This window comes from Pseudorca crassidens, chromosome 1 (genome assembly GCF_039906515.1).
Source record: "Pseudorca crassidens isolate mPseCra1 chromosome 1, mPseCra1.hap1, whole genome shotgun sequence".
Classification (NCBI taxonomy): domain Eukaryota; kingdom Metazoa; phylum Chordata; class Mammalia; order Artiodactyla; family Delphinidae; genus Pseudorca; species Pseudorca crassidens.
Window position 1 is genome coordinate 144,820,316 of NC_090296.1, and position 22,951 is coordinate 144,843,266.

Here is a 22,951-nt window from a genome sequence, read left to right on the forward strand (position 1 = left end):
ATTTTAAAACGAAGGCCCACGCCAATGAACGTTAAGTTTCTCTCGGAACACAGCGTCCCGCCCGCCGTCCCGCAGTCCACCAATCAAGCAGGGCTCTTCTCCATCACCCTTCCAATCAGAGCCAAGGATGAAAGTTGCTCACGTCCCTTACGTAAGGCAAGCGACCAATGGGAGCTGACCTTGGGGGTTAGCTCCGCCAATGCCAGCAGCCCTTGGAGAGCGCGGGAGGCTTTCGACCAGGGTTCCTGAGAGAAGCAGAGAATGGCGCTGGTTCTTTGAAGCGAGGGTCTAGGAGAGAGCGGCGCCGGCCCCGGCTCTAACCCTGAGGCGGCTGCGCGGCCGACATGGCCTGCTGTCACAACGTAATGCTGCTGCTGGACACCGCGGGAGGCGCCGCTGTTGAGAGCCCAGTCCGGCGGGTCGCCCTGCGCCTCCTCACCTACCTGAGTTGCAGGTTCGGCCTGGCCAGGGTCCGCTGGGCCTTCAGGTTCTTTGACTCTCAGGGTGCGCGGAGCCGGCCTTCCCGCGTGTCTGACTTCCGCGAGCTGGGGGTCCGCTCCTGGGAGGACTTTGAGGAGGAGCTGGAGGCCAGGCTCGGGGATGGCGCCCACGGCGCCCACCTGCCGGGCCCGGCGCCCAGGGCCACCCACACGCACAGTGCCCTTATGGAGACGCTGCTAGACTATCAGTGGGACCGGCCCGAGATCACATCGCCCACGAAGCCGGTTCTGCGTAGCAGCGGGAGGAGACTGCTGGACGTGGAGGGCGAGGCCAAGGAGGCCCAGTCTGCGCTCGGCGGCTTTGTGAACGCCGTCTTCCTCCTAGCCCCCTGTCCGCATTCGCAGAGGGAGCTGCTGCAGTTCGTGTCCGGGTGCGAGGCCCAGGCCCAGCGCCTGCCGCCTACTCCTAAGCAGGTGATGGACAAGTTGCTGCCCAAGAGAGTCCAGGAAGTCATGATAACCCGAAAAATCACCTTGTACTGGGTGGATACCACCGAGTGGCCTAAGGTAAGATTACACAGCGAACTCAGATTTTAGTACGTGGTGCTGGTGCTGATGAACCAGAACTTGACAGCATCTGCAGAGCAGCCCGTGGACCCAGAATGAGACTAACATGACCAACAGGTGTCCCTTCAGAAGGAAAGTTCTGGGGTCACAAAGAGGGACATTCATCACAACGGGATAGGTAGGTCCTCGGTACCTGAGTAAACGCGTTTGAGGTCCTTCACAATTTGGGCCCTATCTGTCTTCCCAGACTTAATCTTTCCTACACACGACCCTTATTCCATACTGTTGAAACAGTTTAATTGGCCAACAGGCCTTGACGGCTTGTTTTGTCTTAGCAGTGAAACGCCACTGCTCTCTCTTCTGTGCCAGTTTAAATCACACTCATTCTTTAGGGCCTTTGCCCACATGGCAACTACTCAATCTCAACTTCTGAATTTCCAAACACTTTTGTGGCACTTACCCTTTCTCCATTATATGTTCCAGTCGTGCAGTCCCTCACCTTCCATCTAGCCTAGAAATAACCTTAGAGGCAGGCACACACATCTCTGTATCTCCTGCAGATGTGTTGTTGCTTGTTATAGGTGTTCAGAAAATATTTGTTGACCAAATGAACAAATTCTTATGTACTTACAGTCCTAAATGGCTAATTTGGACTTTCGTTGAGGCAGTGGAGCTCCTGCTCCAGTGATAAGTATAAATTTCTACCTCCATCATTTTCTTTCTGTCACTTCACTTTGTCAATAAATAACTTCATTTGAGGAGCCACTACATTGAGTACTGACTACATTGTTTTAGCTGCTGGGGATGCGGTGGTCAGCAAAGTGGAGTTTACCTTCTGGGGGAAGATATATTAGACAGGTATGGTTAACAGATTAAACAGATAAACAAGTGATAGGATTTCAAATAATGCTCTCAAGAAAATAAAGCTGAGTAAGGGGCTGACGGTGGGGCAGAGGAAGTAGAAGTAGGAGACAGTTGTAAATAGGGTCGTAGTCAGGGAAGGCCTTTTTGAACAGAGGACTGAATGGTGAAGGAGGAGGATAGTGAAGGTTGGGCAAGAACTTTCCAGGCAAAGAGAAGAGCCAGTGTAAAGATTTGAGCTGGAAATGAGCCTAGTTTGTTTCAGAAACAAAAAGGCAAGGAATGCTGAAAACTAGTAGGCAAGGACAAGCACAGTAGGAGAGGAAGTTAGAAGGTAGCAGAGGCATATCTGTAGGGCCAAGGTAATAAATTCGGATTTTGTTCTAATAGTTGGGAAAGTGGCTTAACCAGGTGAAAGATGTGATTGCATCTGTTGGAAACATATGTCACTAAAGTAGGGGTGGGTTAAATTGCAAGGTTGCAAATGGGAAATGAGCAGATACTTAACACAAGTAGTGATATAGTGGGTTAAAATTTCCAAATTGCTTTCACATGCAAAGCCCAAGGAAGACTTAGCAAATGCAATGTAAGGCAGCAGTGGCTGGTCAAAAGAAAAGGAAAAGGCAAAAGTGTTTAAGGGAATGGTAAACATTGACGGAGAAAATGGAATCCTAAAACTTAGTTTGTTTAAGGCAGCAAATCAGGTGTTGGACACAACACATAAGGGCTCGATTTGGGATAGTTGATATTAAATCACATCAAAGACTTTATGCTGGAATTGTATTTTATCAGATATTGGCTAGAAATAAGTCTTAGCAGATTGGGCTTGGAGATTCTTTTTTTCTTTTCTGAATGGCATTAAAATAAGTAGGTTGACAGGATCTTTTTAAAGATTCTTCCAGTTCACACATCCCATCATCTGTGGAGATGGGTCTTCTCTGAGGCTTCTTACATCTATTATGTTGTTTCCCATAAGAAAAAGCCCATCAGATAATCTTAAGCTTTTCTGGAATTTTTTTTCTGGTGTAGATCTGTCTTTTCCTGTTCAAAAGCCTCTGCCTAGCCGCACTGTGGAGGCAAAAGGGAGACTTAGGTTCTGTCCTTGGGGAGCTCTCACTATGAGGTAGAGAGAAGAGAAGAGAAATTCCAGGGTCTGCCATGTGGAGCTTACAGTCTGGGAAGTAACACTGGGAGAAACAGACTCAGGGAGGAGGGAATCCAAGCACACATAACTCTTGCAAAGATATAGGATAGAAGGGAGCATAAGAGACCTCTCTCACATTTTCCACTTTATGCTAACCCTGATTTACTCAACAGATACCTGTTGTTGAACAAACTGCGAGGTATGCTGAGTACTGGGTGCGCCATTAGTGAGCCAGATGGATGTGGTCCCTGCTGTCTTGGAGCTTATAGTCTTGTGGACGTTTATAAATCCCTAAATTTGAAACTACCACTAGGACTTGTCTGTTACTTAGCCCATAATGTACATAAAAAAGAAAAATGTAGCCATAATCTATATACTGGTTGTGGGTTTTTTTTTTTATCATGTTCATATATTTTTAATCAAAGCTTATGTCCTTTTCAACTCCTTTTAAAGTTTTACTTTTCATTTGCCAAGCAGTTTTTTTTTCCTGGCTGGTCCTCTGACTGAAATAATTTCAACAATTTTTTTGTTTCCCTTTGGCAGAAAATCCTAATCAGGATCTATGATAGTTGAACTGGCTTACCATTCTCCCCCTTGGCAGTGAGCACAGGTGTGGATATATGGGTGGTAACATCAAATACTAATTGATTAATCTATCACAGCATTTTCCAAACTGATAGGCATAACCAAAACAAAAGTTTGGCAGTACATTACTTATCTTCACTACATGTGATAGTTTCTGTTGTGCTCTGATATTTTCTTTCCTGGTTTTTTTCTTTAACACTGATCTTAAACGATTCAGTTGATTCATCATAGGGTCCATCCAAGTTCATCAGGATCACCATCCTCATTTTAAAAGCACTACCCAAGAGAGTCGTGGGTTCTTAGACTGGACTATCATTGCCTTGCTGTGAACTTGGGCACCCTTTGAACTTCAATATAATAGAAAGTTTGGAGAGGACCTAGAAGACCCTTCTAGTTCTAATTTTTCACATTCACATAGCAATTTGTGGTTCACAGTTGTCAACTCACCTGTGGAGTAGGCAAAGCAGCACGATCAATGTATTCTAGGGTAGGTGCGCCTTTATGTTCCCATAGTACCTGCATATTGTCATGGTACATTGTGATTCTGAGCCAAATATTTCGTGCTATTGCTTTTTTACTCACCCCACCCTTGACTTTAAGATCATAGAAGACAGGGACTATGTCTTGCTAGTTCATGGTATTATCATCCTGAGTCCTTGGACTCTTTAATCAATAGAAATTGATAAGAGGCCAGATGAGAAATTCAGGCAAGGCTTTACTGGGACTCGTGCTGCACAAGGGAGTAAGAACAAGAAACAGGGGCCCTTCCTACTCCCCAGAGAAGGGCAGGGGCCTGATTCCTTAAATGGGGGTGTAGTAGGAGCAGATTGGTGGGCTGGGCAGGAGGCGTAGCTTAGGTGATCTGTGCACCCCCTTGGTGCTGTGTGCAGGGATCATGCTCAGTACCCTGCTTTTGCTCTCAGCACCTCAGAAATGGCAGTTGATTTGTGGCCTTTTTGTATCCTATTGTTCATAATTGCCCTGACTGCATGCAGTTATTTTTAGTCCCTTATAGTTTCTTTGTATTCGTTTGTTCAGGTGCAAGCACTCCAATAAAGGGTCCCATGTCCCAGCCTATCTCAATGGCACGTAAAGGTTGCTCAATAAAAGTTTGCTGAAAGAAGGTTGGATGAAGAGTCAGCTATGTGTGAAGGAGTGAGGAATGGCTTTTACAGAGACAGCAGGGTTTGAGCTAGGTAATGAAGTATAATAAGCATCCAGTTGGTGAAGATGGAAAGGGAATACACAGCAAACAGAACTAGCAAAAACATGGAAGCATTGTAAAATGTGGCATGTTCAGGAAACAGCAAATGGTTCGGTGTGCCTGGAAGGTAGGGATGGGTGAGGGAAGGATAATGTGTTTGGAAATATTGTTTAGAGCTGGGTTGTAAAGGGCTTTATGGCTATACTGTAGGGCAGTGGGAAGCCCTTCAGAGTTTTTACAGAAGTAGCATGATTGGATATGTAGTTTCGAAGAATACTTCTTAAAACAAAGGAAAGATTGGAGGCAGAGCACAGACTCTGTAAGCTTCAGTAAGAGTCCAGGGTTTAGTGAAAACACTGAAGATAGAACTGAGAAGACCTGTTTGGTCTCCACACAGACCCGTGGGTGTGGGCAGGGTGGGTGAGTCTCTGGTGATCACCTTCTAAGGGAGGTGCTCCTGCCTCTCCCTGTGACACTTGGCTGCTGTTGTGTTGTGGAGGACGATTTTTTTTTTATTAATGTGTAATGACTTTGCATTCCTTCTAACGTTTTATGATTTATCCCTCGTGAGTTGCATCACTTCTGTTCCTTGACAGAAGATAGAATTGAAGTGCTATTTTCACTAAATAGGTGCTTTCTTGAAGGCATATTATATAGCAGTTATTCAAGGCATATTATATAGCAGTTATGCAAGTAATGGGATGCTGGCCATTATTTGTGTTTGGTTCAACAAATACATTAATTGTGTAATTTGATCCTTTAATGTACATATCAACTTTACTTTCTCCTGATTTCCCTTTGCTTTATGAATGCCTAACTTACAATAACCCAAGATTCTTTGTAATTTTTATTTTAGTTGTGGGAATCTCCAGACCACCTTGGGTACTGGACAGTATGTGAACTGCTCCACCATGTAGGAGGCACTGTCTTGCCATTTGAAACTTTCAGCCAGGATTTTACTAAAGCTGGGGAAACACTGCTTGGTAGTGAAAGAAAGCTATCAAGGGAAGCTCACTTCTCTTCATGGATTTCAACTCTGCCAACTGATTCCACTTTAAACTGTTTGCTCTATAATTCTCCTGAGTATGAGGCCTCATTTCCACGGGTGGAAGGAACATTATTTTTCCCTGTTGAAGGTAAGCAAATAATACTTGGGGCCGGGGGCGGGGGAGGAGTGGTGATGGGGTGGTTGGTCTGGGTTTCATTCATTTCTGCAAGTCAGGCCCATGAATTCTTTAGAATTTAGAATTTCCAGCAGCCTAGGCATTCCATTAACGCTTGTCATTGAAAGATATCTAAGCAAAATCAGAGATACCACAGGAAAGGACTAAAGTTTGGTACAACTGTAAGCCCATGTAAAAAGGACAAGTGAATGTTTTTAAAGAGTTTCCCAACTTTTTGCAAAGAAGGATAATATTGTTCAGGTGCCCAAGCAAATGGGTAGTAAGGTTTCACTGCTTCATAAAAGAGATTGATAAATTGAAGATCATAGAAAATCAGTGATTGACTCAGAGAAGAAATAACAAATTAGTCAATTGAAGCAGAAAATGGTGCCTGGTACCAGGAAGAGCCAGCATGTCGGAATCTTCATAAATTTGCTTTATCATATGATTTGCTATATAGTGAATCTAATTTCTGAATCATTATGTAGTCACATAAATAATACCATATAGAGATATGTACATAAAACTATATTATACACTATGGACAATTTAAGGAAATTTCAAGAGTAGTTTTGAAACTTTCAGCCAGGATTTTACTAAAGCTGGGGAAACACTGCTTGGTAGTGAAAGAAAGATGTTAAGGGAACCTCATCTCTCTTCATGGAAAGCAGTTTTGTCTTACATGGTCTTTAGAATTTAAACTCGTAAGATAGGATGCACTGTATTTTATGGATTTAAGAAGCAGTGGGTTTTGTGTGTGTTTGTACTGCTTGAATACTTATTTCTAAGTCATAATTGAGAAGTTCTGATATCAAGTCACACCATTGTAATTCCAGTCAAATACAGCTTTTCCTATAAAACTGAATGAACTTAACTATGATAGCAGTAGAATGAGGGTTGAAGGGTGAACTAAGTGACAATACTAGTACCTCGGCTGGCAATCTAATTTTTTTTTCTTACTATTAAATCTCTTATTAGGAGCTACTTCTTATATTAGAATTTCAATATTCTTTATTTCTAACAGGCAAAGAGATTCAAGATCAAGAAACATGGACAGTTACTCTAGAGCCCTTGGCCATACATCAGAGACATTTTCAGAAACCAGTCAGAATTTTTCTAAAAGGCACAGTGACCCAGTGGTCCCTCCCAACAAGCTGCACTTTGGGCACTGATAGCTGGATGCTACAAAGTCCAGAGGATAACAAATCAACTCAAAGGATGTTATTTCAGCAGCTGGTAAACAGGCTGACTGCTGAAGAATTACATCTGGTAGGTATCTTCCACGTGGCAAGTTATTCTGGTCTAATAACACACTGGTAAAGTGAAATAAGTGCATTTATGAAATGCCAAGGAGTGCCCTACATAATACAGTCTCAGTGAAACAGATGATATTTTTGCAAGTCTTATAGCATCGTGACAATGCTCATTAGTGAAGAAACAGCTTATAAAAATTGCATGTACCTTGAATCCAATTAAACCAAATTATATTCACATAGGGAAGAGGCAGTGAGCCAAATGGAATGATTATATTAGGGCAGTGAAGTGATGGGTGGTTTCTCATTTTTTAAATGTTGCATTGTGTATTTATTACTTTTACGTAATAAATATATTTCATTTTTTAAAAAAACTCTACATTGTAAAATTAGATATACTAGTGTCCAGTAGTTATACAAATTTAGTAATGTCTTCTGAAAAGGAATACATACATACCCAGATTTGATATAAATTTAGTAATGTCTTCTGAAAAGGAATACATACATACCCAGATTTGATATAAAGGTGATGCTAATTTTTTAACTACCAGTAATTCCTTACCTTACTTTGCCTTTTGCTTTTGTAAGCTCAGAAAGCTTTTATCTTCTGGATTCCACTGTAAAACATTCCAGAGAAAAACTGGGTAGTCATTTGGACAGTTGTTATTCTAAGAGTTGTGTGCTCTGACAGAGCACTGGAGTCAGGGCGTCAGGTGACCTGGATTAGATCACAGCTCTGCTGCCCACCATGTGATCTGAATAAACCCCCTTAAGTGGTAGAATTGATTCTTGGTTAAGAGCATGGGTTTCAAATTCATACACTCTTGGCTTCTGCCTCTTATTAACTGGGTGACAAACAGGTTGCTTATTCCTCAACCTCAATTCCTCCTCTATAAAATGGGAATAATAATCTTTTTTTTTTTTTGCTGTGCCTCATGGCATGCAGGATCTTAGTTCCTCAACTAGGGATCGAACCCGTGCTCCCTGCAGTGGAAGCACAGAGTCTTAACCACTGAACCGTCAGGGAAGTTCTGATAATAATCATTTTTACTTCAGAGTGGTTATGAGAATCCATTGAGTTATAATAAGTACATAATAAGTGCTTAGTAAATATTCTTAATAACCTTAGGCTTTTCTTATCTGTAAATTGAGGGATTAGGATTAGATGATCAGTAAATTCAATGCTAGCACTAATATCCGTGAAGTCTGTCTTTTCCAGTTTTCTCTTTTATATTAATCATTGGGTGAAACTATCATTCTGTTTTTTACTAAACTACATGCCTTTTTAGACATATGTCAACAATATTCCCAACTAATTAGATCTTTTTATGTAGGTTACCAGTGTGGACCCTGGTGAAGGCTGGCCCCCCATCACTGGAGTTATTTCCCCCTTCTCTGCCAGTGCTACAATTCTCACTGTGTTCCACACCAAGGAGACTGAATTTCAAAGACATTTTCTCCAAACAGTTGTGGCAGAGAGCCCCCAGGATTCAGCTTCCCTTTTTTCTGAGGTTGTGGATGGTGTATTGAATCAGATTCACAATTCACTTGAAGATCCTGCTACCTCAGGTAAGCTTCTGAAGCAATAACTACCATACTCTAGGTTAGTGGTTTACCATCTTTTCTAGCAATATAACTTTTTTTCAATGTGCTCTTAGTAGAGCCCAATATCTGTTATAAAACAGATAAAAGTAGGCTACAATATTTCTGGCACTTTAAATCATTATTTATAGAAATCCTGAAGCAATTCTGAGGAGGCCAAAGGCTCTGTGAAACCATTTTGAAATCGAAGGTATTTTTTAATATGTTTAATAAAGACTACATGTAAAACTGTTATGATTCTGTCTTTCACTTTTTGCACTGTTACTGATATGATACAAACCTTATTTATGCTAGATAGATATAATCAATTTGATAGTTCTTCCATTCACATTTACTCAATAGATTTATTGAGTGCCTGCTGTATGTCAGGCTCTGTTCCAGGGGCTGGGAGTACATTAGAGAAGAAAATAGACAAAGGTCTCTGTTGTTAAGAAACTTATCTAGTCAGGGGAGACAAGACAATAAATTAAATAAGGAAATTATATAGTATGTTTGAAAGAGTTAAGTGCTATAGTTATAAAGCAGAGAAAAAAGAATAGGAGGGTTGTAATTTTAAACAGGCCTTGTTAAAAAAGTGATATCTGAGCAAAGGCTTTGAAGGAAGTGATAGGGAGAGAACATTGTAGAAGCAACAGTAAGTGCCAAGGTTTGTGTGTCTGGTGTGTTTGAGGAACATTCAGGAAGCCTGTGTTTGCGCATTTTTCATAGACAACATAGGCCTGTTGGGATTGGGGGTGCAGCTGAAGGAACATTGTTAATGATGTCCTTTAGAAGAATGCAGTCAGTCCAAGGGAGGAGCAAGTGCTTGGAATTCTCTGCTTTGCTTCTAATGCCTCTTTTCCTCTTCCATCTCTGCTTCTTTGTTTCTGTAGCTCCGCCTACTCCAGAATGGGCCCAGCAGGAGCTTGGCCGCACAGCTCCCTGGAATTCCTCTGTTGTGGAGAAGTGGTTTCCTTGCTCTAACTTTAGTGGTGCCAGTTCAAATTTGATGGAGTCATTTTGGTAAAACTTATTTTTTTCTCTGGGTATTGATTATTGAAGTCAGCTCTCAGTTATCTGCATGTGAGTTTGTTGTTGTTTTTAACAGACCACCCTTTCTGAGTACAGTCCAATAATATTAAAAACTAATTACAAATGGAGAATATTGTTTAATGGGTATAGAGTTTCAGGGTTTTTTTTTTTTTTTATTTTTGCGGTACGCGGACCTCTCACTGTTGGGGCCTCTCCTGTCGCGAGCACAGGCTCCAGATGCGCAGGCTCAGTGGCCATGGCTCATGGGCCTAGCCACTCCGTGGCATGTGGGATCTTCCTGGACCGGGGCACGAACCCGTGTCCCCTGCATTGGCAGGCGGACTCTCAACCACTGTGCCACCAGGGAGGCCCCTAGAGTTTCAGTTTTACAAGATGAATCCTGGAGATGGATGGAGATGATGGTATTATGAATATACTTAATATCACTGAACTATGTACTTAAGAGTGATTAAGATGATAAATTTATGTTGTGTATTTTATCAGAACTAAAAATTTAGAAAAAGTTAATTACGAAAACAAAATACACTCATAGATGTCAGAAAATATTTAGTATTAAATCTCAATAAAAAAGGAAAATAGCAAACTTGAATAATGCAGTTAAATTTATACTTAAAGGAAAATTTAAAGTATCTTTTGAAGAGAAAAATTAAAAACCAATTAGCTGAGACTGACACACTTAATACAAGAGAGTAAACCCAAAAATTTAAAAAAGAAGGCAATATTAAAAATAATAAATAGAAGTCAAGAGAAACAAAAGATGATTCTTTGAGAAGCCAAATAAAATAATCTATAGCAAGATTGAGCTACTTGTATGAGCAGTCATAAATAATATTGGAAATGTAAAAGATATGGCAGAAATTCAAAATATTAAGAAGTTGAGGTTTATTTTTTCCATAAAGATACCCAGTTGTTCCAACTCCATTTGTTAAGACAATCTTTTTCTCAATCACTGTGGCACCTTTGTCAAAATCAGTTGACCACCAACGTGCAGGTCTATTTCTGGAAAGAGTCTAGTCCAGAAATTATGTTAATAACACATTATCTTGAGTACTGAAATCAGGTAGTCTGTGTCCTCTCAACTTTGTTCTTTTTTTTTCTCAGAATTGCTTTGGCTATTTTGGACCCTTTGCATTTCCATATAAATTTTAGAATCAGCCTGTTTCCACACACCCAAAAAAAGCCCGCTAGGATTTTTGATTGAGTGTGTATTGAGCTTATAGGTCCATTTGGGAAGAATTGACATCTTATAATAATGAGTCTTCTGATTCATGGACATGGTACAGCTCCAAAGGACTAAGAGCATAACAGGTACACCTTCCCATATGAGATAGCAAAATTTACCATAAAGCTGTAGTAAATAACATAGTGTGGTATTGGTGCAAGGATCAACAGATAGACCAGTGGAGTAGAAGCAGCAGGGAAAGAATAGACTATTCAGTAAATGGTGGTGTTGATGATTGGCTATCCAGAATAAAAAAGATAAAAAATTAGATTTCTACTTCACAGCATACATAATGATAAATTCCAAATAAACTGAAAAACCAAACATGAAAAGTAAACACTTTAAAATTGTAAGAAGGAGAAACACTAGAGAAGATTAGGCTAAGGGTGGATTTCTCAAATAAGACCTAAAAAATTCAAAGCATGAAGGAACATATATGACTATAATGAATTTTAAAATGTTTATATGATGAAGACTAGTCATAGACTCGGGTAGCTGTAATCCATATAACCAGCAAAGCATTAGTATCCAAATTAGTACAGATCTCCTAAATATAAGAAATCCAATAGAAACTTGGGCAAAGAATGTGAACAAGCAGGGTTTCCCTGGTGGCACAGTGGTTAAGAATCCACCTGCCAATGCAGGGGACACGGGTTCGATCCCTACATGCTGCAGAGCACCTAAGCCCATGTGCCATAACTGCTGAGCCTGCGCTCTAGAGCCCACAAGCCACAACTACTGAGCCCACACGCCACAACTACTGAAGCCCGTGCACATAGAGCCCATGCTCTGCAACAAGAGAAGCCACCGCAATGAGAAGCCTGCACACCGCAATGAAGAGTAGCCCCCGCTTGCCGCAACTAGAGGAAGTCCATGCTCAGCAACAAAGACTCAATGCAGCCAAAAATAAATAAATAAAATAAATTTAAAAAAAATTGTGAACAAGCAATTCATATGAAGAAATCCAACAGAGCAGTAATTTGGAAAGATACTCAGCATAGGCAAATGGAAATTAAAACCACAACATGGAAAAACCCACCAGATTCTATTTTATAACTATTAGATTGTGAAAAATTAGCATGTGGGGAAATGAGCACATTTTAGATGGTAGAAGTGTAAAATGGTTACAACCATTTTGGAGAACAATGTTCCTAGTAAAACAGAAACTTCACATCCTCTGACACTCAGCAATTCTACTTCTAGGTGTCTGCACTGAAGAAATTTTTGCACAAACACAAGGAGAGCTGTGCTAGAATATTCATTTCCAGTGGAAAGGACTAGCAGACTCTCAGCAGGGAAATGGATAAATAAATTACAGTATAGTTATACAATAGAATATTATACGTAGATTAGTAAAACTGAATAAACCAGAGCAACACGTGAAAAATATGTTGAGTGCAAACAAAATTGCCAAAGGATGGTGTTGTATGATACCATTTTCATAAGATTTACAACATGTGAAACAGCAGTTTGTTCGTTTTGTTACATATATATGTCTCTGTAAATAAGGTACACACGAATCTAGGAATACCTCTGGGAGGAAGGGATGGGAAGAAATTGGGTGAGGCTTTCTCTGTGTCCATGAATGCTTAATTTTATTTAAAAAAAAATCTGAAGCAGATACAGTAAATTAACGGGGGGGAAAAAGCAACCCTCACTGCTCAAGGAAATACCAGCACACTTAGGAGAATTAGGCTGCTTCAGACCTGCTGCTGGTATGAACTAATTCAACTAATGGCACCATAACTTTCTCCTACTTTTAAGTCAGATGATATCAGATAATGGAAGATAATGAAATAGAAATAATACATTTTGAAAGTTGTGCTATTTTCATTATTTCCTTAGTGACTGATATTTAGCTGTAGGCGGGAAAGCAGTTAATAACTAATCATCTCCCCTGCCCTATTTCTTTCCCTGCTCATCAATCCCAAATTAGTTTACTAGAGTGTGAAATAATTATTCAAAAGTTATTCTGATACTCACTACACTGTATTACATCATCTTGTACTTTAATATATGGAAACTGGGTAAAAATTGTGGAAGCCCAGAAGTGAGTGAAATAGTTAGCATAATTAGACATGTACCCTAGGACATGAAGAATCTTATTAATAAAAGTCAATACTGTATGTAATAATACATTAATGGTTTTGTGAACAGGTAGCTTCTGCCCCTGAATTTGTACAAATCATAAATGAGAAGAGGGACATTTTCCCTCCTGAGAAAAAATACTTGTGAAGGCATCTTGTGGAGACATCTTTTGATTAGCTTTTAAAAGGATAATGAATATTGTTGTTGCTGTTTTTAAAGCATTTTGGAAAATCAAAATTTCAACTTTGTACTAGACATCTTGACTTATTCACAGGTTACTACAGGCTGCGTCATCTAATAAGGAAGAGCCTTCCAAAACTGAAAGTGAATTGACACGTTGCCTCTCTGAGCTCTACCAGAGAAAGTCTCGTGAAGAATATACTGTGTCCAATCAAGAAGACAGCAAAAAGAAGCGTAAGCACATAGAAAGGCTGTTTCTTACAGTCTTTTTTGACAGTGTGTTTTAAAAGATTGATATTCCTTAAAATGAAGTTGAAATGGTAACTGAATAAAGAAGGACACGTTCTTATATTTCATATTTTAAAGTAATTATATTAGTACAGTAGTGATTTTAAAAATCTCCCACAATCCTACCTTCTTTTTTTTCTACCTTCTTAATGAATTAAACCATTTTTGTTTTTAGTTATAACAGAAATTTAAATACAACTTTGTGTGCTGCTTATAATTACTTGTTTATCTACTACTTTGCTTTTTTAGTTACCTCATTGCTTAACAAAATTTGCAAATTTCTTATGTTGTTGAACATGTAGATTGTTTTCAGTTTTTACCATTATAAATAATACTATAGTGTACATCATGCATATGATTTACCTTTGAGTGATTTCCTTAGTATAAGTTTCCATGAACAAGTTATTCATGGAAAAGGGAGCTCTGGATGCAGACTGCTTAATTGCCTTTCAAAAGAGTTTCATCACAACTCTGTGACTACTGGGTAACACCAAAATGAGTCAGTTCGGCATTTGTCTGTTGTCTGTTTGGCATTAGATGTAAAAATCATCTAACCACCTTGAGATACTTAGTTCCTAAACTTCAGTTTAAAAAAGAGCTCTTTTCTACCCTGTGTTGTAGGTAGAAAGAGATGCAAGAACTACCTAATTCAGATCATTCTGAATGGATATACTTCATTTCAATACTCCTTCACAGAATATTTCATCTGAATTAAAGTAGTTCTTGATTCCACAGACGTAAAAGTTATTTTACTTTCCTTCCCACGATGTCGTTTTGGTAGGAGGTGTCCCTCGTACTCCAGTGAGGCAGAAGATGAATACCATGTGCCGTTCCTTAAAGATGCTGAATGTTGCAAGACTGAATGTAAAGGCTCAGAAGTTACATCCAGATGGCAGTCCAGACACAGCTGGGGAGAAAGGGATCCAAAAGATAGCCAATGGAAGAACAGCAGATAACTTGGGAAACAAAGGAAGAACACTAAGAAGTTCTAAACCTAAAGGTATTCCTCAGTTCCATTGCATTTTGGTATCTAAATTCATGTTTACTCTTCTGTACTCTCATATTTTTAAGTTTTAATCATATCCCTCGCTTAATGAACATTTATTGGCTATCTACTGTATGTCCACAAGTGTGTTATGGGGAGTACAGTAAATAAGATAGCCTTAGATTTATGATCCAGCTACAAAGAATAATAATGAACATATATATATATATACACATACATATACACAACGGATTGGTAAAATGAATACGTAAGAGAGCCAAGAGACTGTAACAGAAAATACTTGTTCATTTTGGAAGTAAAGACATACTAGGAGTCAAGAAAGGGAAAGTCCAGTCTTGAGCAGAACAGGCTGAGAAGGCTTTTACGGAGCCAGTGGAGCCCAGGTTAGACTTTGAAGAATGAGCAGAGTTTAGAAGGCAGAAAGGTAAAAGAAGTGTGTGCTAGATGGAAGATTAGCATAAGCAAAGTCACAAAGAAGGGCTGTGTCTTGGCCCTTTAAGTGGTTAAAGAAGTTTTATACATTTGTGAATGAAGAGAAGGGAAAAGGTTCGTGAATAATCTAGGGTTAGATTATTGAGGTCTTTCAAAGTCAGGCAGAAGAATTTAGTCCAGTAGCTTTTATTTTCCTATTTGTTCTTTTTTCTTATTTAAAAATGGATTGAACTACAGTATGTTTCTCATTCTCAGGGTACATTCTTAGCTCACACTGACAGTGCCAGTACTGTGGGGTGATTGTGACAATAGCTTATGAACTTTGGGCGATAATTACCTGATGTCACCTTTGAGTCCTTTTGAAAATTCTGGAATGAAAGTTTTCTGCTTCTTTAAACATTTTTTTTTTCTTGTGGAATACTGGATCATAGATGATAATCAGTTTGAGTGAGATAGCACATCTTCGATGAGCTAGTATGGTATACCAGAATGCAGATGGGAGAGCAAAATTAACAGTAATGCAAGACAGTGTGGCATTAGCATAATTTCTGGACTAGATCCTTTCCAGAAATAGACCTGCACAACAGTGGTAAATTGATATTTGACAGTAGTGCCCCCAACAATTCAACAGGACAAGGATAATCTTCAACAGATGGTGCAGGAATAACTGGATATGTTTATGGAAAAATTGAACTTAAACCTTATCTCTTAATAGTATTTTGAATTTGTTTTATTTTCTTGAATCATCTTTGTTTTTGTTGCTCTCTCATTTCTTTTTTTCCTACTTAATTCATTTCTGTTTTTATCTTTATTGTTGCCTTCTTTATTATTTGGATTTACTCTTTTGTGTTATTTCTTGTGTTGGACCCTTAGCTAATTCGGTTTTTGAATTTTTCTTTAAAAAGATAATTTGTCTATAAATTTTCCTTTAGGTATAAATTTAGCTGCATTATATAAGTTCGCTATATTCTGTTTTCATTGATAGATCTAAATATTTTCTGACATCTGTAATAGAAAGGAGTGTTTTATTTTTGTAATTAGCTTTTAATTTTTTTGGACTGTGCACAATGTGTTCTGTAAGATATTGAATCTTTAATATTTGTGGAAACTCTATGGCCTAATATGTGATTGTTTTGTTAATATTCCATGTGTACTTGAAAATAATGTGTATTCTCTAATTTTGGGGTACTTGGTTCCATACATATTCATCTTGATATTTGAATATTCAAAATCCTTATTAATTTTTTTCTACTTAAAAGAATCTATAACTGAGATGATTGTATTATAGTCTTCCACCATGTAGATGTCTAAATTTCCTTGCAGTTCTGCCAATTTTTGCATCATATATTTTGAGGCTTTCTTTTTAGGTCCATACAAAATCATTTATGTTTTCCTTGTGATTATACCTCTATTCCTTTATTTCCAATGTTTCTTTGTCATGTGTTTTGGGTATGTCTTTTGTAAATAGCATAATTTTTTTTTTAAACCCAACCTGACAGTTTCTATCTTTTATTTAACCAGCAAGTGTATTCGTAAAATAAATATTTATAATTATTATGATTACTGATAAGCTAGGGTGTATTTTAGTGTCTTATTTTGTGCTTTCAATTGTTTTTTTCCTTTCTAGCAGGCTATGGGATTAATCAAGTTTTCTTTATGCATCTTTTTCCTTTCTGCTAGGTTTGTATAGTTTATTTCTTCTCCATTACTGGTTATCCTTAAATTTATAACATGTACACGTGATTTGCAAACCCTTAAAATTAATCACTATCTCTGAACTTTTCAACCTCAGCATTTTTGACATTTTGGACCAGGTAATCCTCTGTGAACTATAAGATGTTTAGCAGCATCCCTGGCCTCCACCCCATTAGATGCCAGTAGTACCCTCCCTCTCCCCACAAGTCACTGCCACCCAGACATAGCCAGATGTCCCCCTGGGCAGCAAAACTTCCCAGTTTATAACCACTGGCTTAAGCAGTACAGTGACTTCAGCTGGGTCTGATGATCAATGTGACTTTTTTTTCCCACAGATTTTAAAACTGAGGAGGAGCTACTATCTTACATACATGAAAATTACCAAAAGACTGTGGCCACAGGAGAAATCGTGTTGTGTTCATGTGCTCGGAACATGATCTCAAACATTAAAGCATTCCTAAAGTCCAAAGGCACCAAGGAATTAGAAGTAAGGGAATCCGGATATTGTTGTTTGTCATAACAATGTTAATTGCTTGTTGGTGGGTCTGGCTCATATGTCTTGGAAAATATCTGTTATGCAGTGCACATTTCAAAAATGATGAGTGAGGGGGTGAGCACAATTCTAGGTCTTGGAAGATGGACGTAGTCCACTGAGAAGGCAGAAATCAAGGAAATGGGCCAAGTGGGAGTAATTACATGTACTTCCCTTCCAGTGAAAGCTCTATCCTCATCTGAGTTGCATGTTAGCTGCATGAATTAAGCCAGTGGTTCTTAACCCTGGCTGCACTTTAGAGTCACCTGGAACATTTCTTTAAAATGTTGATTCATTTTGCTTAGACTTCTCAATCACTACTTTATGGAATCTTCCTTTTATGAAAGTTCAAATCGGCAGGCTTGCTGTATCCATGCCCACTTGCTCTCAAATACTTTTCTACATGTTCTTTTAAAAAATATAAAAGAATATTACACTATTTTTCATTCAAATGAAAGAAAGAGGATGTACTTCCCTTCTTAGGGCATTAGTCAGCTGTGAAGAAATTAGAAATAATGATAAGCATTAATATTAATATTCTCCTATGTAATTTTGTATTTTCAGATGAACTGCCTACATCAAGTAAGAAACAACCTCTTGAAAACTAGCAAAAGTCTTCGACAGAATGTAGGAAAACTGGATAAAGACGATAAAGTCAGAGAGTAATTAACTACCTTTTTAATTTTTCTTAAAGATTTATTTATTATGATTTTTAAAATTTTTGGCTGCATCGGGTCTTAGTTGCAGCATGCGGGCTCTTCCTTGCGGTGTGTGGGCTTCCTTCTAGTTGTGGCACACGGGTTCCAGAGTACGTGGGCTCTCTAGTTGAGGTGCACGAGCTCAGTAGCTGTGGCGTGTGAGCTTAGTTGCCCCGCGGCATGTGGGATCTTAGTTTCCTGACCAGGGATTGAACCCACGTCTCTTGCATTGTAAGGTGGATTCTTTTCCACTGGACCAACAGGGAAGTCCCCCTTTTTTTTTTTTAAACCATTACTCCAAAACAGAACTTCCAAGATTTACTTGTATCAATTTAATTTTTCATTTTTAAAAAATTCTTTTCCATTATGGTTTATTATAGGATCTTGAATATAATTCCCTGTGCTGCACACTAGGACCTTATTTATCTTTTTTAAAAAATTTTTGAGTATAGTTGCTTTACAATGTTGTTGTTTATCTATTTTATATATAATATAGTTTGTATCTGCTAGTTCCAAACTGCTAATTTATCCCTCCCCCACGCCCTTTGCCCTTTGCCCTTTGGTAACCATAAGTTTGTTTTCTGTGTCTGAGTCTGTTTCTGTTTCATAGGTAGTTCATTTGTGTCATATTTCAGATTCCACACATATAAGTGATGTATGTTTTTCTTTCTGACGTACTTCACTTAGTATGATAATCTCTAGGTCCATTCCTATTGCTGCAGATTGAATTATTTCATTTTTCTTTTCAATGGCTGAGTATATATCAGTTTAAAATAGATTGCCAGTTGCTTGAAGAGGCTTTTGTAGCTGATTCTCTATAACGTTCTAATGTTCAGTTTGCAACACCTGTTTACCTAATAACCATATTGCTATTTAGAAAGCAATGGCTCTTCTTTTTGGTTGTTGTTTCTTATGTAAACAGATCTCTGCATAAGGAAGGAACTTTCATTTCAGTTAAGTGACACTCAAAGCAGATATAACCAAGCTTTTTTTTTTTCTCTCAAGGTGCCAGCTCCAGGTATTTCTTCATTTGGAGATGTGTCGGCAGTGCCCTTCAGTATATGAACATATAGGTGAAATGGAGCAAGTAGTGGAGGAGGCAAGTATGCTGCTTAGTGCCACTGGGGATGTGCTGTAGATGCATTCAGCTTCCTGCAGAGGCCATGTGGTAATTTTCTAAAATCTTCAGGTGACAGATTTGCTGCGCATGGTGTGTTTAACTGAAGATTCGGCATACCTAGCAAAGTTTCTGGAAGAAATTTTGGAATTGTAAGTTTGATGACTACTAATTTAAATTTAAAATAATTTTACCAAGAACTTATATAGGTATTGTCTCAGAATTGTAGCATTGTAAGGACTATTTCTCATGCTGGGTGAGGAAGGGAGTAGAGAGGGTGGAATGGTGACTGACTGTTCCATATTTAATTAATCTATTCCACAGGTATATTGATTCAATCCCAAAGATACTTGGACATCTTTACCACAGCCTAGGATTTGTGATTCCTCAGAAGCTGGCTGGTGTCCTTCCTACAGATTTTATCAGTGATGACTCCATGACACAGGAGAGCAAATCACCCCTTTCTGTGCCTCTTACGTCAAATGCTCATAGGTCAGTGTCGGGTGGCACTGAATCTGACCAACTGGAGGAGCTTCGTTCCAGATCAGCTAAGAAGAGAAGGTAGGAGCTCAAGGAATTAAAGGAATTACTTGCACTGTTACAGTTCTGGTATAGGGTATGTTTAAGCCATAGTCCAGTTGTCTTTGTCTATAATTTATTGAATTAGTAGTTGCCCTTATGTCTGAATCACAGAAGCCAATTATTAGAGTTCTTAACAAGGAGCATCTGACACTCTTTATGTTATCTGGGGAATATATAGTCTTGTATTGTGTAGTCACAGTCCCCTCTTGACTCTCCACATGGGGTCTCCAAGAACTAGGAGCCTTCCATGAGATAAGCTTAGGGTTTCAGCTTACTTTGTATATTTTCCATGATGCTCTACATTGTTCATAACTAGTTAAATTTATAGTTGTTACTTTTAGAAATTCTGGGATTGACTTGTTTTACTGTAAGTTCAGGGCAACCTCAAGATAACCGACTTTTATTTAAGTGTTTTATTTTAAACTCTAGTTCCATTCTGATATAACTAGCTGTAACCTGTATTCAGTGTATATTGACTGTTTCTTTCTATTTTTAAAAGGAAAAATGCAATAAGACATAAAAGCATTGCAGAGGTTTCACAAAATCTGCGACAAATTGAAATTTCCAAAGTATCCAAGAGAGCTACGAAAAATGTAAGTCATTTCCAGGAGATAGAAAGTGGTATCACTTTGGGCCTGAGTTCATACAATAAATAAGAATGAAACACAGTGTCTTTACTTTTAAGAAATGAGCATTGGAGGATACAGAAATAAAATTAGGTATTTTTATGAATGTGTCTACAAACTGTAATCTAAGGAATAAAGAAATATAAATTTAAATATTAATCATTTTTCCCAAAAGTGTGACAGAGGTAATATTAAGGGGAAAAAATAGTAAAAGTTAGGAATGAATAAGTTAATTCAAAATCTTTAATGTAGTTAAGAAAACTCATGAAATAATAACATAAGCAAAAGAAGCCATTGAAAAATAATGTACAATCATAATAGGACTTTGTGTATCAGAAAGTACTTTTCAGTAAGTATGTTTTACGTCAATAACAAGTTACAAAAGCAAACAAAAAAAGTCGTGAAGCCAGGTGGTAATTATTTTTCTGTGGCAGTAGATGTTAGGACTTGTTAGTTGCAAAAACAGAAATCCAGCTGGAGTCTATTTACTAAGTAGAATTAATGTCTTACTAAGAGAAGGAGAGAGACAAAAAAATGCATTGAAACTTTTAAACTACATGAATTATGAGAAGAGTTAAAATTCTAGGAGAACTAGCTTTAGAAGCATTAATCATTACAATAGTGGTTTGTTTCTAGAGATTTATAGCTGTGCTTTAGTACTGGAGGTGGGGTTTCTTTGGAAGAGTTAGTGGTGTTCACTTTCTTATATGAGTGAATAAGATGCAAATCTTAGATATCTTGGAGATTTTGTTCAGAGAGTATGAAGTCCAAAAGGTATCAGACCACCTCTCTCACTAGATTTTACACGATTAGCAGTCCTTTCTAGCACTCCTTTTGTAAAACTTTTGTTTCAGATTGGCCTAGAAAGTTAACTTCTTTAAGACCAGATTTACTGAGATCAGGATTTGATTTTGGTTAAAAAAGAATATCATTTGTTAAGTTTCTGCTCCTGTTTGGCTGTTTATTCTTTAATGATTGCAGTGGCATAATTGAAAAAAACAGCAACAAAATCTTTAAAAACAATTCTCTGTTTAGATGCCATTTGAGTTTAGGCACTTGAATCCTCTACTATAATAGCAAATAAATAGCAGGTGGGTATTTTTTTTTCTGCCCGCCACACGGCATGTGGGATCTTAGTTCCCCAACCAGGGATCGAACCAGCACTCCCTGCAGTGGAAGCACGGAGTCTTAACCACTGAACCACCAGGGAAGTCCCCAAATAGCAGTTTTATACAGAGACGTTCCTAAGAGTATATAGCCATCCTCTAATATTATGGGGTTTCCCTGATGTTTTAGTTATAAAAGGTGTACAGAAACATTGTTTAAAAGTTGAAATTATATAAAGTTAAATGTTAGTGCCTCTTCACCATCCATTCTTCAGAAGTAATCGCTGATGACAGTTTGTTGTGTATATTTCCAGGCCCTGTTTTTGTGCATTTTACAACTATTTCTGTTACAGATTCCTACAAGTGGAATTGCAAGGATCAAAGGGTTTCTTGTGGAATTTTTATTCTTTTAAATGAATTCCTATTTAAATTTTCTTATTGGATTTTCTCATCTTTCAGGAGAATTCTCACCCTACTCTTCAGCAGCCTCCACCCCCAGTGAAAGAAACGGTACAAGGTATACTTTGTTTCCTTGTTGTACTCAGTGACAGTTTTATTTTGATTACATATATTTAAGCAGTTGCATATAGTTAAAAATTATAGTTTTTTGTAATTGTTGGTTTATGAAATATGTCCATATACTGTGTGCTAGAGGAGTAGGATGTTCACATGGTCTCAAAATACTGCATTTTGTAAAATAACTGGTCTCAAATTTTTTAATTAATTTATTTTTTGTTTGTTTATTTTTGGCTGCATTGGGTCTTCATTGCTGTGTGTGGGCTTTCTCTAGTTGTGGCAAGCGGGGGGCTACTCTTCGTTGCAATGCGCGGGCTTCTCATGGTGGCTTCTCCTGTGGAGCATGGGCTCTAGGCACGTGGGCTTGGTAGTTGTGGCGCACGGGCTTAGTTACTCCGTGGCATGTGAGATCTTCCCGGACCAGGGCTCGAACTCGTGTCCCCTGCATTGGCAGGTGGATTCTTAACCACTGTGCCACCAGGGAAGCCCTAAAATATTTTTTTAATGCCATTAACATGAAAGCTGAAAAAGAGAAGAGGCAGTGGAGCTGGTTTAGATAAAAGGAATTTAACTGTGACATAAGTGCACTACATGATCCCTGCTTGGGTCTTAAATATAGGGTAAAAAGCTATAACGGATATTACTGAGACGATGAGAGGAAATTTGAAGATGGTTTAGATATACGCCCTTGTTCTTTGGAGATACATGCTGAAATACAGGAAACTGAAGAGTTGTGATGTCTGCAACTCACTCTCCAGCGTTCTGGGGTGGGCAGTTGTACAAACGTAGAGAGAGAGATGGAGGGAGAAAACAAATGTTGACAGTTGGTGAATTTTAGTGACAATTCTATGTGTGTTTTTTTGGTTTTGGTTTTTTTTAATATTTATTTATTTGGTTGTGCTGGGTCTTAGTTGCAGCTCGCCAGCTCCTTAGTTGCGGCACACAGGCTCCTTAGTTGTGGCATGCAAACTCTTAGTCGCAACATGCATGTGGGATCTAGTTCCCTGACTAG

The 22,951-nt window shown here is 38.5% G+C and overlaps 1 protein-coding gene across 2 annotated transcripts in view; it reads left to right on the plus strand.

Annotated features, from left to right (window-relative positions):
- The first annotated feature begins 235 nt into the window (after positions 1-235).
- Positions 236-22,951, plus strand: part of TICRR (TOPBP1 interacting checkpoint and replication regulator) — a 50,759-nt gene continuing 28,043 nt past the window's right edge. The window contains exons 1-14 of one of the 2 annotated variants that reach the window (XM_067696598.1): positions 236-1,007; positions 5,658-5,937; positions 6,989-7,233; positions 8,552-8,786; positions 9,692-9,821; positions 13,436-13,575; positions 14,411-14,629; positions 17,098-17,249; positions 17,859-17,956; positions 18,998-19,091; positions 19,182-19,261; positions 19,434-19,670; positions 20,191-20,284; positions 21,883-21,940. In XM_067696598.1, the coding sequence (XP_067552699.1) occupies positions 345-1,007; positions 5,658-5,937; positions 6,989-7,233; positions 8,552-8,786; positions 9,692-9,821; positions 13,436-13,575; positions 14,411-14,629; positions 17,098-17,249; positions 17,859-17,956; positions 18,998-19,091; positions 19,182-19,261; positions 19,434-19,670; positions 20,191-20,284; positions 21,883-21,940 (2,725 nt within the window). In that variant the 5' untranslated portion in view covers positions 236-344. The remainder of the gene's footprint in view (positions 1,008-5,657; positions 5,938-6,988; positions 7,234-8,551; positions 8,787-9,691; positions 9,822-13,435; positions 13,576-14,410; positions 14,630-17,097; positions 17,250-17,858; positions 17,957-18,997; positions 19,092-19,181; positions 19,262-19,433; positions 19,671-20,190; positions 20,285-21,882; positions 21,941-22,951) is intronic. The other variant, XM_067696608.1, reaches the window with a different exon arrangement.